The sequence below is a fragment of the Podarcis erhardii genome, assembly GCF_964252035.2.
Source record: "Podarcis erhardii genome assembly, chromosome: 5".
Classification (NCBI taxonomy): domain Eukaryota; kingdom Metazoa; phylum Chordata; class Lepidosauria; order Squamata; family Lacertidae; genus Podarcis; species Podarcis erhardii.
The window spans coordinates 46,477,535-46,494,145 of record NC_138509.1 but is presented as its reverse complement, the minus strand read 5'-3'; the positions used below and the strand labels follow the sequence as shown (position 1 = coordinate 46,494,145).

General features: G+C 39.8%; 1 protein-coding gene across 13 annotated transcripts in view; it reads left to right on the top strand.

Moving 5' to 3' along the window:
* TACC2 (transforming acidic coiled-coil containing protein 2) overlaps nucleotides 1-16,221 on the top strand; it is a 157,313-nt gene extending 141,092 nt beyond the window's left edge. For all 13 annotated transcript variants that reach the window (XM_081863628.1, XM_081863629.1, XM_081863623.1 and 10 more), the window contains 7 exons: nucleotides 3,015-3,158; nucleotides 4,458-4,534; nucleotides 6,628-6,671; nucleotides 12,709-12,869; nucleotides 13,170-13,276; nucleotides 14,295-14,415; nucleotides 15,703-16,221. In XM_081863628.1, the coding sequence (XP_081719754.1) occupies nucleotides 3,015-3,158; nucleotides 4,458-4,534; nucleotides 6,628-6,671; nucleotides 12,709-12,869; nucleotides 13,170-13,276; nucleotides 14,295-14,415; nucleotides 15,703-15,768 (720 nt within the window). In that variant the 3' untranslated portion in view covers nucleotides 15,769-16,221. The remainder of the gene's footprint in view (nucleotides 1-3,014; nucleotides 3,159-4,457; nucleotides 4,535-6,627; nucleotides 6,672-12,708; nucleotides 12,870-13,169; nucleotides 13,277-14,294; nucleotides 14,416-15,702) is intronic.
* The last annotated feature ends 390 nt before the right edge of the window (nucleotides 16,222-16,611 follow it).

Here is a 16,611-nt window from a genome sequence, read left to right as displayed (position 1 = left end):
AACTAAAGAAGCAATGGGTGAATCCTTTGGAAGCTACAGTGTCTTACAGTAGCTAAGTGGAGATTACTTATAATAGGATCTACTGGGTGACTTTGCAGGAACATTAATCCTGCTCGATAGAGGGTAGAAATTAGACTGAGTTTTTCTAGAATATCATAGAGCTGTATGTTTTAGTTGTTTCATCTACAATGAATACAATTGCCTGGAAAATCCCTGGACTAATGGCCTGCTTCCTTCAGCAAGCACCTTTTAGCCATCAGCTAGTGTAGGAACAAAAAGTGACAATGGTTAAGCCTATGTTCTTCTTGCTCTGCTCGGCCTTGCTGCACACTTCCGAAATACATTGGCTTGTTGGATGAGGCACGCTGTGAATCAAAGTTCAGATAGGCCATTGTTGATATGGTTTGCTCTTTTGATAGACCTGCTCAAATTCCATGAGAGGAATTGTGGTCATACTTAAATTTCTCGTTGATATTGATACTGTAAATTAATAGTTCATAAGAAAATGTGGGACGCAGGTGGCGCTGTGGGTTAAACCACAGAGCCTAGGGCTTGCCGATCAGAAGGTCGGCGGTTCGAATCCCCGTGATGGGGTGAGCTCCCGTTACTCAGTCCCTGCTCCTGCCAACCTAGCAGTTCGAAAGCACATCAAAGTGCAAGTAGATAAATAGGTACTGCTCTGGCGGGAAGGTAAACGGCATTTCCATGCGCTGCTCTGGTTTGCCAGAAGCGGCTTAGTCATGCTGGCCACATGACCCGGAAGCTGTACGCCGGCTCCCTTGGCCAATAAAGTGAAATGAGCACCACAACCCCAGAGTCGGCAACTACTGGACCTAATGGTCAGGGGTCACTTTACCTTTAAGAAACTGTACCTTAAAACATCACACCCCTGCCTTACTAACAAATTCTGAATACAGCGTAAGAGAGATTCTTGCTATAGCAGAGGCATTCGAAGGACCTTTGATTAAGGGCCGAACTAGATGTGATGCTAAATGTGTCTTTGACTTAACATGCAGGTTTGTGCACATGTGAGGAGGAGGCAGATAATCACAGCATTGGCACCAGTGGGAGTCTTCTTCCCAGGGCATATTGCAGCTTCAGAGGAAGGTCTTGTGCCAGCACTAAAGCAGAGAAGGAAGGGATTATGTCTCCCCTCCAGGCCTTCTGATATCCTGATAATTATCAGCTTCCATCCAGCTGATGGTATTTGCATTTTTAAAAACCTTGGCTGTTAAATGCAAACATGCTTTTAGCATCCTGTGGAGTTTGGCCTTCAAGGTATTGCACAATAGTTTTTTGCAGAGTGAAGGAAATGAACTAAAATTCCTGTCTCTTATATATCTAGCTCTAAGTAGCCTTGCTGGGTTTGGTCATCTGCCTCTCTTATTTTGTATAAGGCTCTCAGTGTTGATACAAGAAAAGTGGCCAGTGGAAAAGAAACAGGTTTGGTTCCCAAAAAACAAAAGTAAGAGTTCTAAATTCCTTTATCCTATGCAAAGAAATAGTTCAGCCAGCCTCCTAGTATGTTCATGTACACAATAGCTCTTGTTGCTTATAGTTTCCCAGTTAAACTTACCTTGCTTGACTCTAGATTAATCTTGGTTTGCTTACATGCTTAATGATCATCCATAAATATTGTGAATTTGTTGTGTACAGCTGAGTTACCTAATAAGTATTGTGATCATATTCTCTTTTCATGTGGTCTGCGAATATGATCCCCATCTGCAGAACCTTCCTTAAGTTACTGCTCTCTAGTGGTGCTAGTGATAATAAGTTTAATACTAAAATGAAAAACGGTGAACCATAAGTTGTTATTTTATACCAGGGGTATATAAAAGCTGTGGGCTGAAGTCCAACAATATTTGGATCTTCATTAAATAAATAAGTGAAGCTATTGGAATAGTCTCCTCGCTCTATGCTATTTTTATGGAAATTTGCCAAAATCTATCCTTCGGACATGGGTTGCCATACGTTCTCTGACATAACCTGGTAATCAGTATTGTATCCCTAGACTATCTTAGCCAATGGCTTTTGATGGTCTTATCACTGTTTTGCTTTTATGACATTGCATGCATACATCTTTTAGCAAAAACCTGACTGCTTCCAGGCAAACATGCCTGCATGTCTGACAATCCTGCTGCTATTTTCGTCTGCAGAAGCTGGAAAATTTAAAAGAAAAAAGAAAAGATGTTGAAGAGTTGGGCAGACCAGCGGGGGAAAGCCTGATGGCCTCTCTGCTTCTGACCCTAGCCTATCTTCACATGCAGAAGCTTTCACTTTAGTTTTCATGTGCATTTGTTCTTCTGTTGCCTTGGCTTGGTGTAGTGCATGGTTCAGCAGGTGCCAGTCTTGGGCGTGGCATGGGATGATAACAGTCTTAAAGGGGTGATAACAATCTTAGGAGAGAAGTAGTGAATTTCAGCAGATTGTGACTCTAGAACTTGGAAAAGCAGGGAGGCATAAACCCCAGGACACTGAGTTCTCCAACTGGCCCTTGTGCAGAAAGACTGTGTGGTGCTCATGTTTAGGCACTGATGAACTTTTCAACCTGACTGTGCTTCATCTAGAAAGATCAGAATTTCCAGTAGCCTCTGCTATGTTCAATAATTACTCCAGAGCCATTCAATTATTACCAGGGCTTTGACAAGTAAAAGATATAAAAGTATAAAAACAGAAAATACAATGAACGGAATAGCACAGTGAGCTGTAGTCAACAAACTCTTACTCGCTGAAAGTAATGGACCTACATTAGTCCCTGACATTAATTTCAATGGGTCCACTCTGAGTAAAATATCATTGACTACACCTTTCTATATGCACTTTCTGTTTTTCAATTCCATTCTCATCTGTATTGCAGCATCTAAGCTATATACAGATGAACATTTCCCATTCATCTTAACCTCACATTTCCTCATTGTCCACCCCCCCCAAAAAAAAACAACTATGGATACCTGAAATACTAGTGGAGCATATGGTTAATGATCAATGCTATTCCTCTCTTTTTTAATGAACAGAGAGACCCTGCCATCTCAGCTGATGTCTCCATCTCTAAAAGTGCACTGTACTCTCGGATAAGCAGCTCGGAGGGAGAGAATAACTCCAGTTTGCTCTACCAGCAGCAAGACTTGGATTCTGCCTTGAGAGTTGCCAGAGAGGAGGTAACCCATAATCTTAAATGATAAAATTCTGTTTGTTTGTTTTTTTAATGAGTATGCCTTCCTAAGTGCAGCTGTTCTGAGGTTTACCTGTGTGCAAAAAGAATGACTATGTTAGGGTGTTGAAGCAATGGGCTAGTACAGTTGTAATGCCAGCGGCTTCCTAACCATGGTTCACAGTGGAATGTTTCAATGAATAATTCCACTTAGGCATAAGTTGTCTCTCAACACCCTTACCTCCAGTTCAGCATGATGTCCCATGGTTAACCCTAACCCTGGAGTGTTCCTTTTTCTGCTCTGCATAATAGAAAGCTGGCCCCAACAAATTTTGGGTGATAATTTTTTGTTTGTGGGGGAAAACTTACACAGTTGAGGCATGAGATGTATCTCTGAACAACTATTTTGTTTAGCCAGGAGAGAAACGTATACAGCAGGTGCACCATGTTCATTAGCATATTGGATTTATGCGCTTGGAAGCTTTGGCCAAATTTTAGCCAAGCAGATTGTCTTATATCAGTGCTACATGCGTAAAAGGAAAGTGAGGAGCGACAGTTGCGCAATTTTCTCTCTGATGGTGTGAGATACAGCATGTATGCTTGAAAAAGGTAACAAGAAGGTTCAGAAGATTAGAGCAGCATTGTATATTAGCTAGAATGGGAGTCCAAATGAAGGTGTCAGTATGGCTCACACCAGTTTTCTACATGTACAACAATAGTGAAAGATCCCAGCCCAATCTCTGTGACAATTTGCTGGCTAGAGCAAAACCCGGATATAGATTTGGCACACTTTACCGTATTGGCCTGAATATAAGCCTCACTTCTTTCCCAAATTCTGATCGTGAAAAGTTAAAGTGTGGCTTATATTTGTGACCTTATGGTATGCAGCCAGGAGCGCAGGACAAACAGCACCAGGAGTGCAGTAAAGTGGTGTCCACCCTGCACGTAGTCCCCCATCCTATCCCAAGGTCAGGAATGGAGAGAGCGAGGAAAGGGAAAGGCTGCCGGCAACGACACCCTCGGCCCAGTATGCAGCCAGGAGCAGTGAGGAATGGAACGGCTTATATTCGGGTGTTTTTTCTCCCCCCCCCCCCATTTTAAAGGTTATATTCAGGTGTGGCTTATATTCAGGCCAATATGGTATTTCTGCTTAGTCATAACATCTTCTGGAACGGTAAAAGCAGGAAATGCCTAAACATTTTTATTTGAAAATCTTCCCATTCTCTTAATGATTTAAGAAGTTACATGGCAAGATGCTTTGTGCCTTTAAGATGATTTAACAGGCTTCTTTCTCCTCTTGTAACAGATCATAGCTAAGGAAAGAGAGGTGTCAGAATGGAAAGACAAATACGAAGAGAGCAGGAGGGAAGTCATGGAAATGCGGTGTGTTCTTATTCTTTTTATGCCTGTGCTTTCGGAAGACTTGCTGTTATAACATACAAAAGCATCCATACGTAAAACAGCATTTCTACATTGCTGCTATTTGCTGTTCAAAATTGTTTGCGATTTATTTATTTTTTGCATCAGATCTTTAGTAACATGGAGACAACGAACAAAATGCCCAGAATACCGCTTAATCCTATCTATTAGTCTTGTACTGTTTTATTATTTATTTATTTGTTTGTTTTATTTATGTCTTTATTAAATTTGTATACCACCCTTCATCCATAGATCTCAGGGCAGTTCACCACATAAAGATACAATAATAAAAACACAAAATGCACAATAAAAACAGGAACCAAAAAACACAAACCAGAAAAAATGCCTTTTGCAAGGGATTCTTGAGAACCTTTGCAGTTAGCTGTTAGAATCTCCTGCAGATATGCCAGCAATATTCACATTCACAGAGTATGCCTAATATGGGTTTGAATTCCCAACAGCATCAGGTTATTATTTTTTTACCAGGCAGTACAGATTGACGTGCAAACTGCCTTGAATATTCACTTGGCAAACTATGACTCATCACTCAAACATAACAGACTAAGGCTAGTCACATTTGATTAGCCTGATTTCACTCTGGAAAGGCAAGGATCAGCTTCCTAAATCACTTTTAATCTGCTTATTCCAGCTAGCCTCTTTTTGAGAACAAATCCAAAATAGGATGCAAAGGTGTGCTTTTAAAATGAGGATGTAATAGGATGCGAGTGTGTTTTTAAAATGAGGACAAACCTTTCAAATTGTCATTTTGCTTGACAGCTTTATGACTTTTTCATAAAATTATAACATTATGGATTTGTCATGGCATCACAGGTTATTATTTTTTTTTCTCCCCCAAACAAGAATGTAAGTCCTCGTTATTTTTTAGTATATAAGATTTGGTATAATATGAGGCAAGCCGCTGTTTTTACTGCAACAACCCCTCTGCAAGTATGCACTTCCTGGCAAGAGGAACTGTATTCTGCATGTTAAGAATTCACCAGTTAGGCATATGGAATAGCAAAAGGGAACAAACTGTCTTTGGTTAAAGCCTTTGACAAAACCTTCATTGATTTTTAATACACTTGGATCAATCCCCAAAAGTGTTGTAGAATTATGAAGTCTTTGGTGCATCATCACTGCAGATTGTGTAGATGACTTGCTTCAAAAGTCTTATTGTGGTTTAGACACTTGGTGTTCCAGAGGAGTGGTAGATATGACTTTGCTCCAGAGTGATGATGCTTACAAAATTAATTATAACAAAAAAATTAACCAGCAGATTGCTTCCAAATTTTGGCAAGTTCAAATATTCCATATTACAGGCCTGTCAAGATTGCAGTCAGCTGTAGTTTGATAAAGGCCTTCATTTGTGTATGGCCCATCTGGACTACGGAAGCAAAGAATCAATCAAATCAATCAATCAATCAATCAATCAAGTATTTATTACAATCTATCAAACAATATGCAAAGTAAAAAATCAAATCCTCAGTAGAACCGATGATTAACAATGGCAAGCTGGAAACTAACGATCATGGCAGGTCTAAAAATTATGACGTTCAGATATCTTTCCATCTGTTCAGTAATAGATTTATTAGTCCCCTTGAGTAAGATACTCAAAAGGGTCTCTTAAAGACTGACAAGGAAGCCTACTCATAAGAAGATAACTTATGTGTTCTCTAACCCCTTGATCAAGTCTACAGCAAAAGAGGGAATGTATCTAGCACACCCTTCACTGACTCTCCCAGATGCCAGCTGGAAAAAATGGAAATTGCAGTCCAAAACATCCAGAGGGCACCAATTTGAAGGCTAATCTAATACTAGACAGGCCACAATACATGACACTGCATATCTTGATGAGGACATGAGTTTAATATCCCCACGCTGTGTGCTGTGCTGTGTATCAATTAAGCTTTGATGGAGTGTTGCCCTGTTGTTACTCAGCTACATTTATCTTATTAAGTATGTTGAAGGTATTTAATAAAGCTTTTCCTTAAGAGATGCCATTGCAAAAATTAATTTCTGTTCATGTATGTTCATTATCTTTTCTTCTTTTTGTATAGGAAAATTGTTTCAGAGTATGAGAAGACGATTGCCCAAATGATAGGTAGGTGGTGGTGTCATGAAAGATGAACTTCTCTGTCCTCATTCTGATAAGAGAATATAAAAACTTATTTAAAGTTGGGTTCCTTTAGTCTTAAAAATAAGCAATAACTGTGACGGTATCTTAGGGGGGCAGAATCTACTAATTAGCCCTGGAAAACCAGTCTCGCGTTCTCCTGAAACAGAGATCTGAAACATAGCTGGTCACATCACTTTGATTTTGCCTAGGCATCTTTGATAGAATCTATTGCTCCATCTTCAGAAAGTCCTTTCATTATTCAGTATTACTTTTATCAGAATGGCAAAGCTCTCTGCTTAATTACTCCTGCCGAAAGGTGATGTCTTTACTTCTCCATGGGTGATCTGTAGCAGGGCAAGCCAACATGGTGCCCTTTGAATGTTGTTCAACTACATCTCCCATCATCCCTGATCACTGACCAAGGGGACTGAGACTGATGGGAGTTGTAGTCCAACAAGATCTGGAGAGCACCACATGGGCTACGCTGATCCATGAAATTATTCAAACAAGAACAAATGATTAGATATTGAAATGTTTAGCAACTGGCAATCTGATCCTAAGTACTCCAGGCACTATTTCAGGCACAATATAAGTAGTTTTGTGTGCACAACAGAATCTATGGCTCTTTTTCCTAAAGGTACCACTTCATTCTGAGAGTCTCAGAAGTAGTCTATGATCTAGTGCACAAAGCTTGGTCCTTCCTAAACTTGGTGCACAAAACTTGGTCCTTCCTAAAGAAGGTATTGGCGATTGTTACCAATCCCTTGTTCATCTGAAAGCTGGTTTTTATTAGAATGTTCCCAAGGAAATCTGGACAGATGCCATAGTTATGTGTGGTACTTCAAATGTGATCTAAGCCAACTTTGTTAATGGCAGTTGACCCAACATGGGCGTAAGAAGGCAGATGTCTAGTTAACAAACTTCACTCTGCAAAAGAATAAGAGAATAAAAAAGGAAAAGTCCCTTTCTATCTGATTGCAGGCCAGTATTTTGTCTTCAAATACCTACATAAATATTTCACAAATAAATGTTTATAAAATTTTAGATCTGAAAATGTTTTAACACTCCTGGACATCATTGATATTTCTTTTAGAAACTCTGTTCCAAACCAGCTTGGCCATTAGTCAGAAGCTCTTCAACTCTGTGGCATACATTTGTCAGTCATTAGCTTGAAATGCACTAGACTTTTTATAATATTGAATCTAGTAACACCTTTAAGACAGACAAATGTTATTAGTAGAGCATAAGCTCCAGCATATAAATTCTTATTATTTATAAGGTAGTTTGTCTTAAAAATGCTGCTGGGCTTAGACTATCAGCAGCTTGGAAGTATTATTTAAGTCCCTAAAAACAAAGTTCTCTTCATTTGGAATAACAGACTAAAGCCACATAAAGGAACATCACTTTGAAGGGTTTAAAATATGTACATTGTTTTTGGAAGCCATATAATTCTGGTCTTTCTTTCCCATAACCCAAGTAACATATTTGCAATTTTAAAAAGCTGCCCGGTGAGTACAGTGCTAATATGAATCTTGTAGATTCATGAGATCATATTAACATAGCAATGGAGCAACCACTCATCTACTTCCAGGTTTAAATAAAACAGACTAGCACAGCTCAGTCTACTGAGGAGTACTAAGTGTTTGTTTTCTGTAGCAGAGCCCAGCTATTCAGAGTACAGAGTACAATTCTGGAATGTAGTACCATATGTGCACATACAGTTCAGTTACAAATTTGTAATGGGTAAGTTTGATATACCCATTAAAATGTATGTTTATAGATTTAAAATATGATATTCATACTTGTTTGGGTTAATTTGTGTCTGTCTGTTCTTCATAATACTTCCTGGCCTGTTTCTTCTGTTGTCCTCCGTCAACATCATTCAGCATCAGCATTATACATTTATTGTTAGCAGTTTCCAATGCATATTGCACACATCTGTGTCTGCTTGTGAAGCATGGTAGTCCCTCATAACATCCTAAAAATTGCTCATCACTAGCATTTTGCTTTTTAGCTCTAGCTTTTCCCAATTAAAGAGATAGATAGAAACATACCTTGATAGTTTCTGATGAATTTATTCCATTTGGCATCTCCCAGTCTATTCTCTTTCACAGAAATGAGTCACTAGAACAGTTTGCTGATGCCAAATTCCACACTCAAAAGGCTTCATTTATTTTGTCTGTTACACTTGTACCATCCTCTTCTTCTGAAGAACTTAGACTGGCTAGGTATAATTCCTGGATTGCCTTCCTTATAAGCAGTGCTCAAAGCCAAACCCACTTAACTGTAGCACTTGAATTTGATCATATGGCTTCATATGATCTTTTGTGTCATCTTTGGTGCTGTGGATACCGGAACTATTCACTGCAGATATGACTTTGAAGTCAGGACTCTTGTTCCCTTTCTTCCTTTTAACTCAAGAGCTTTGTGTTTTTTTGGTGGTTAATTTTTCTGAAAAGATATACAATTTCATCACCAGAGCAACAGAATCTGAACTGAGCCCTGCTCTCTCTCTGTCCCCCCCCCCCCTCAAGTTAAGATGAAATTACTACAGACTGAATTTACAGGGCATATTTATTAAGAACTAATTCCCACTAAGCTCTGTGGCACATACTCCCAGGGAAACGTACTGTACATAGGGTTGTATCCATAGGGATTCAAGTGCTTTGGTGAAGATGCAAACTTGGGATGAAACCTTTGTGATAGTCACCCAAAGTGGACTTTGCTGCCATTTTTTATTGTAGGCAGGTAGAGTTCATAAGCTTCATTGGCTGACTGTCACATGGTAGAAGTGAGTGTGTGTCCCCTCTTCCATACACCTTAAATTACATTATTTCTGTGCAAATGTCCCAAGACACATTTTCCCCTGCCTTTGGACACTATGGAATAATCACATAAATTAAACCCTCTCCTCTAAGTGGCTCTTTGTGGAGAACATAAGTTATCCATTTCTTTAGGTGTGTGATGGAGCAGAGAGGCATGTGCTTGGAAAGGTTCCTGAGAGTCTGCGTAGATGGTGAATCCTAGAAGAAATATAGGAGAGAGGGGGAAACCTTCTACAAACCAGTGCTAATATTGCTTCTAATACTGTGCACTGTGCATTGCATCCTCCTTACTAGTCCCCTAGGTGGAACTAATGTAGGCCAAGGACAGGATAAGCCAGCTCATGGAGATCAGAAATGCTTTGGCACATACTCCTTATGACTTTGATCTTCACATGTTCCACAGTGGCTTCAAGACTCAATGCCCAAGATGCCAAACTGTACTAACATTAATTATTATTATTATTTTTAAAAGTTAGGGTGGCTTAAAAATTGCTATGGCAGGATGCTTTATATTATGGATGGGAAACGTGTGGCCCTCTGGGTGTTATTGGATTCCAACTCCCATCAGCCCCAGTGGTCAGGGGATGATGGGAATTGTTGTTCAGCAACACCCGAAGGGCCAAAGGTACCCCCCATTCCTACTTTATATTGTAACAGGAAGATTTCACATTCCAATTTGGGAATGGGGAATTTTGCTTACTTGGTGGCTTGCTTGGTTAGACATGCGGCAAGATCACCCGGTGTGTATATAAAAATATATTGATTTTGCAGTATACAGATGATGGAGTTACATACATTAGTATTCTGCAGAAGAAAAGTAAGAAAAAAAAAAACAGCTCATCAGAATGGTTTCCACTTATAGCTTGAAGAGACCCTTCTGAGCTCTTTATAAATCTGCAGCTGTGACTGTATTTTGCTAATCCCTTTCAATATAATACTGAATTGGGTCAAGTAGTTCTGAGAAAGCTCTAAAGAAGTGTCTTAACTAATGGAGAACACAGTACTGCAACTCTTACCAGAAATGTAGATGAAAATATATCTGCAGTTATGAATAGGAGCTGTGAGGCAGGAGCTTATATCCTCAGTATCCTTTGGTGTGTACCTTTCAGATCTTGTCTGTCTTCATATAATCTCCTTTGTTAAATCGCTTCAATGTGCCTCTGCTTCAGCCCCTATTGCATGTTCATCTGCATTCCAAAATTAATTTTTGTGTTGCATTGTTTTTTGTGTTTGCAATATTGTGGGCACCATGCATTCTACAGGCCAAGTACAGGCTGGCAGGAGAGTCTGCAAAGTAAAATATCACCAAATCTGAAAGCAAACACTTCACCCACAGATTATGCAAGTTTTTTTTCAAATGGCCCCTTGCACTGAACGTTTTGCCAGTATCAATTCCATATATAGCCCTCCCCATTTCTTATGCTTTCATGTTTACAGACCCCCCACAGCTCCCTTGTTGAACCATTCATTCACATGTTGGCTTCTCATTGCTTCAATTGACAATTGAAACTACATTCATTCATTCAAGATTATTATGCTATTTACCTCTTCAACATTGAAATAAGGGGATATTGCCCTCTTTGCGTTACAGATTGTTGCATTTAAGTTTTTTCTGCTTTCTTGATTAAATTCCCTGATTTTTTTTCCTATTTTGCTTCCATTTTTGTTGCTTCTTGTTCTTTGCTTGCAATTCCAAAACAAAGGCAAGCCTGGTAAGTAATGCTTTCACCAACTTTGGCACCTGCATATGGCATTTCTTTTTTCCTTTTCTTTCTTTTTCTGTGTATTTGCCGTATCTGCTTAGAAATACCAGGCAATGATAGCCAATGTCCTTTGAAAGGATTGGCAGATTTCTGATAGCAGGCTTCATTTTAACCTCCGAAACAGGGTATAACGACAAATATGTCATTACCAGCAGACTGTGTTTCAGCGTTTTCAGCGTGTGTACAGTGGCAACGGTACATAAAATTATATACAGAAACTGTTTCTTCCACCCATGACCAATTTCATATAACCTTCTTTAATGCACATGTTTCTCCTCTTTGGGTTCTAGCCAGCTGGAATATCCATCAGTGAGATGTACAAGCTTTAGTTGCAGGGACAACAAATTCATTTCATTGTAGTTAGTGCTGGTGTCTGAGTTCCCACTTTCGATGTCTCCCCAGAAGTGTAGGAAAAGAGAGTGCAAATCTCCACATTCTGAGATGCAGGAAGTATATCCCATTTTTGGCAATCATAGTCATAGAGGGTTTTACTTACCACTTTTTCCACGGATACATTTGTGCTCAAAAGCGTTTGCAGAAAATAAACAGCCTAAGTACGATCATATGGTGACCATGGTAAAAAAAATATGCTATATAACACTAAGAAGTCAATAGTTAATAGTAACAGTCCCGTCATGAAGACTTCTAGGGCAAGGGGGTGTGGTGTGGCAGGTGGAAACAACCTTGTGCATAGTGTTGTTTGGGGTGGGGGTTGTTATTTTGTTTGGAGCAACCACTTTTAAAAGTGAAGATCTGTGTGTTGTTTGCTGTGTTTAGCACTTCCACGAACGTAATAATTCTAAGTTTGCTGCCTCAGGTTGATGTAAGTTGAGCTCATTTTCTATCAACAGGAAGCCTAATCAGTATTGCTGAATTAATAACTGCACTGCATTGGAATAAGCAAGTTTCTTAGAGAACGGAAGGCAATTCCCAGGCAGAAACATTTCTGTTGTGTTTAGTGCCTGCTTCTGTTCCAAAGGAGAAAAGCCAAACTGCACTTCTTCACTTTGTTTAAAACCTGCTTCCCCAACCAGGTGCCCACCACATATTTTTGATTACAACTCCCATAATCCCTGGTCATTGACTGGGGCTGATGGGAGTTATAGTGCAAAACAGTTTGAGGGCACCTGATTGAGAAACGCTTGTTTAGAATGTATCATGAGGAGAAATGAGGTCAATTTAGTTCTTGCATCAGAAAACAAAATAAAATTTAAAAACAACCTTCTGGTTAGATGAAATTTCCAATGCAAGTTTATTTTATTAAATTTCTGTCCAGTCTTCCCTCCCAAAGGAGCCCAGTTTATGTCCCCTCTATCATGCTCTTGCAGTATCTCATGCTAATGTTTAATATTCCCTATGAAGCACAGTGGATAATACCAAGTAAAAAGTTTTCATTATTCTTACTTGTGATCCTTCTGTAATTGTCTCCCACAGAGGATGAACAGAGAGAAAAATCCATGTCCCACCACACAGTCCAGCAGCTGATTATAGAAAAAGAGCAAGCATTATCAGATCTGAACTCTGTGGAAAAATCACTGGCAGATCTCTTTAGAAGATATGAAAAAATGAAAGAGGTTCTGGAAGGATTTAGGAAGGTAAGTCACTGTGAATAAATACTTGTAGACTTGTGCCTCAGCCTGGAGGTCCACATGCAACTAAGATGTACAGATAGAGAGGTCTATTGCACCCAGTGGCTTCTGTGTTCCTTTTAATTGACATCCTGATTTTCATCCCTGTTTTGTGTGCAAATCACAATTCCTCCATGGAAATGACTGGAGGTGCGCTTGAGGGTGAGGGGAAAGGGACTTGCCTTCCAAGCCGTGAAGTTTGATCACAAAAATCCAGTAAAATAATTCTTGCCCTCCTATTAACTCTCCTTTTTCTTTTCACTTAAGAATGAAGAAGTATTAAAGAAATGCGCACAAGAGTACTTATCACGAGTAAAAAAAGAAGAGCAGCGATACCAAGCCCTCAAAATTCATGCAGAGGAAAAGCTGGACAGGTATTTTGGTAGTGGATGAGAGGAGCCCTGGTCTGTCAACCAAAAGCTTCTGTCTAATTCTCTAACCCGGTGGTGGGAATATCCAACCCGTAGGCCAGTTTTGGCCTGACATTGATCCCAAATTGATCCACAAGGCCTCTTCCCCACCCCCCAAAACCATTGTATGTGCTGCCGGGTGTGGGGCAGGTGGAGATGCAGCTAGATTGATTGTGCTGCTGAGTTCCCTGTGGGGAACTGGATCACACAGCCACCTGTGGCAGAAAGCAGGACTTGAAGCCGCCACCCAACAGCTGGTAGGCAATGACTTCAAGCCTGCTGATCAGCAGCTCTTTGCAAGCCCTGCATAGTGGTTTGAAGTTCCAACTATCATCACCTGATGTCATTATGATGTCAACTGATTGGCAACCTTGCTCATCTGTCACAGTTGACTCACGAAGGGTAGAGGAGATAAGAATCTGGCCTGAACAGGTTCCCCTTCCCTGCTCTAGCCTCAGCTAATTTTCATATATTTGCCTCTTTTGTATTATTTATTCTGAAAGTCATGAGTGGAGGAGGTCCATATATATTGCTGAATCCCTGTGACTCCTGCTCTGCCTTCTGTTCCATCTTCAGCTTCTAAGGTTTCACTAGACATTGTCTCCATGATTAGAAGGACCATTTTCACAGCCAAAAAAATCCCTTTTTTCAAATTGTGCAAACTCAGTTCTGCATTCAGTGGCAAGTTTTGTATTTGCGTAGTATGATCACTGCATAACCACAGCCCTGTTTTATTATAAATTTCAGATTGACTCATGATTGTGTGTTATGAGTCACAATGATGCAAATTCCAGCTCCCTCCATTATAAACATTGTGCGTGAAATGTTGTCATGTTTAAGTAGCTCTCAAGTGTGACTTTTCCAAGGGCAAGCAGGCACATGGACCCACTAGTGAGCCTCCATGTGTCAATGTTGAGAGTGTATACAAAAAGCAAGGCAAACCCTCCATGGCCTGCATTCTTAATGAGCTGTGTTTTCACAGAGCCAATGCTGAAATTGCACAAGTCCGTGGCAAGGCTCAACAAGAACAGGCAGCTTACCAAGCCAGTCTCCGTAAAGAGCAGCTGAAGGTGGATGCATTGGAAAGAACACTGGAACAAAAGGTAAACTCCCTGTGAATTGTCTTATAAAGCTGCTGCTAGAGGGTGTATTGTGTTTTGTATCTGTGCATCTAGAGTCAGATGTGGTACTTACTTGCCCAAACAAATTAAGAACAGGAGAATTCCGACTGAGTAACTCTTTCTGATGTCACACTTCATGATCCAGTAGTTAATGTGTTTGTTGTCCAGCTTGAGTATTCTAACTGGAGCCGGGATTTGACCATTGTGAATTATAGGATGATGTATTGAACACAGAGACCTAGCTGGAGCTCACAGTTCACCGGATCAAAGGGCGCCATATTAAGTTTATCATCATTGTCCATGGAATCTCTTATGGGTCGTATGTACCGTGTAGGCTGCCATCACATAATACAAGAAGTCACCTTTGAATGCCAAGTTAAAATATCTGGAAAAATTCTGCTTTCCTATTGTAAGTGATATGCCTATTATATGAACTGCACATGGTGACCATAACAATTGGATTGCACATATGGTATATGGATATAGTATGAAAGGCAGCTATTTTTAAATCCTTTTTAAAAATCCAAATGGGCTCTGCATAGATCCCGTTATTTAGAGACAGGGCTGCATAAAATTAATCACTGGCTTTAAAACTGTAGAGTTCTCCCTTTGCAGGTACAAAAACTGATAAAGCTGCAGGCTGCATTTTGAGCTTGACACCTTGAACAGACTTGCACCTTTAAGTAAAGATCCTGTCATAAAAACATACCAAAAGCATGGATGAGCCAAATTGACGCTTGTTGGACTTAATTTGGTTTTTTTGACAAGAAGCCGAAGATCCACCAAACAGAGCTAAACGCAAAAGATACATAGTTAGAATTAAATGTGCTTTGAACACATTCTGACCCTAGACATTTGTTTACAAGACCAAAACTGGAGCTCACAGTCCTTTCCCACAAAAGTCCACTCCTGGTTCACTTTCTTCATTTCGGCAACCTTATAAAAAGTGCCATTTTGCAGTTGCTAAACAATTGGGAGTCAGAAATCTTGCAGCAATCGTCTGCAGATCTTCCAGAGATCTACCTTTTGCCCACTCCTGGCCTAAAGTCCCTTTGGAGGCATTGATACAGCAGCAGCTGCTACTGTTTCACTGTTGGAAAGGTCGCATATTGACATCATGACAAATGCATGGTGCCCTTCTTTCCATGCTGAGACTATGCTCCCAGCGCCATCATCAACTTCTCCACTGGTGCAGTGACTACTCGAAATGTAAATACAGCTTTTTCACTAACAAATGTTTCCTTGCTTTGTTATGTGTTCTTTTTTCAGAATAAAGAAATAGAAGAATTGACGAAGATTTGCGATGAACTGATTGCCAAAATGGGGAAAAGCTAACTTTTAACCAAAATCCTGGATTTCAACCTTGAGTGCAATATGACCATTGGCACACTGATGTCCACACATTGATGTGAACAGGATCTATTTTCACTTTTTTGTATGCACTACTGGATTTTTCTTTCTTAATAATGATTGATTTGATTGTATGCAGTACTAAGAAGACTATCAGATTCCTTGCTATTGTTTGCATTTTTTTCCGTAGAATAATTCATAGCAAGTTGATCTCAAAAAGTTCCTGTATCAGGGAGATTTGTCAGATTCTTTAATAAATTGCAGTTGCTCATCCTAGCCTTTTCCCTTTGTACATGAGTTCCCATGTTGGATGTCTTTTTTCTTTTTTTTGATTTAATATAAATGTGTATTACTTGCATGGGGACTCTTGCCTTAAGGAATGTACATTTTATCTGCATTTGCTGATTTGTAAAATAAAAATAAAACTTAAAAAACGAAGGGGATTGTCCCATCAAGTCGTTATTATCAACGAAGTTTCATTTCCAACTTGGTAATAGGTGTGTCTTCATTCCACTACTTGTGTGCGTGCTCTAAATGGAATTCTAGATCCCTGATGGAGGGGTACCCACATGTTTAACACACGGCATGGCATCCAAGTCCTCTATATATTCAAGAGATGAGACTCCTTTTTTTCTTTTCTTCCAAAAGAAGCAGCACTAATCCCCAGAGGCTAAGCAGTAAATATATTTAGGGGTTTAACCATTGATCTGGTGACCAGCACTGTTCATTGATCTTGCTTATCTTGCCTTTAAGACTTCTGCAGTGGCATTTTCACAGGTAACTTGAAACTTCCTAGAATTACCACCTGTGTATCTTTGATATCATCAC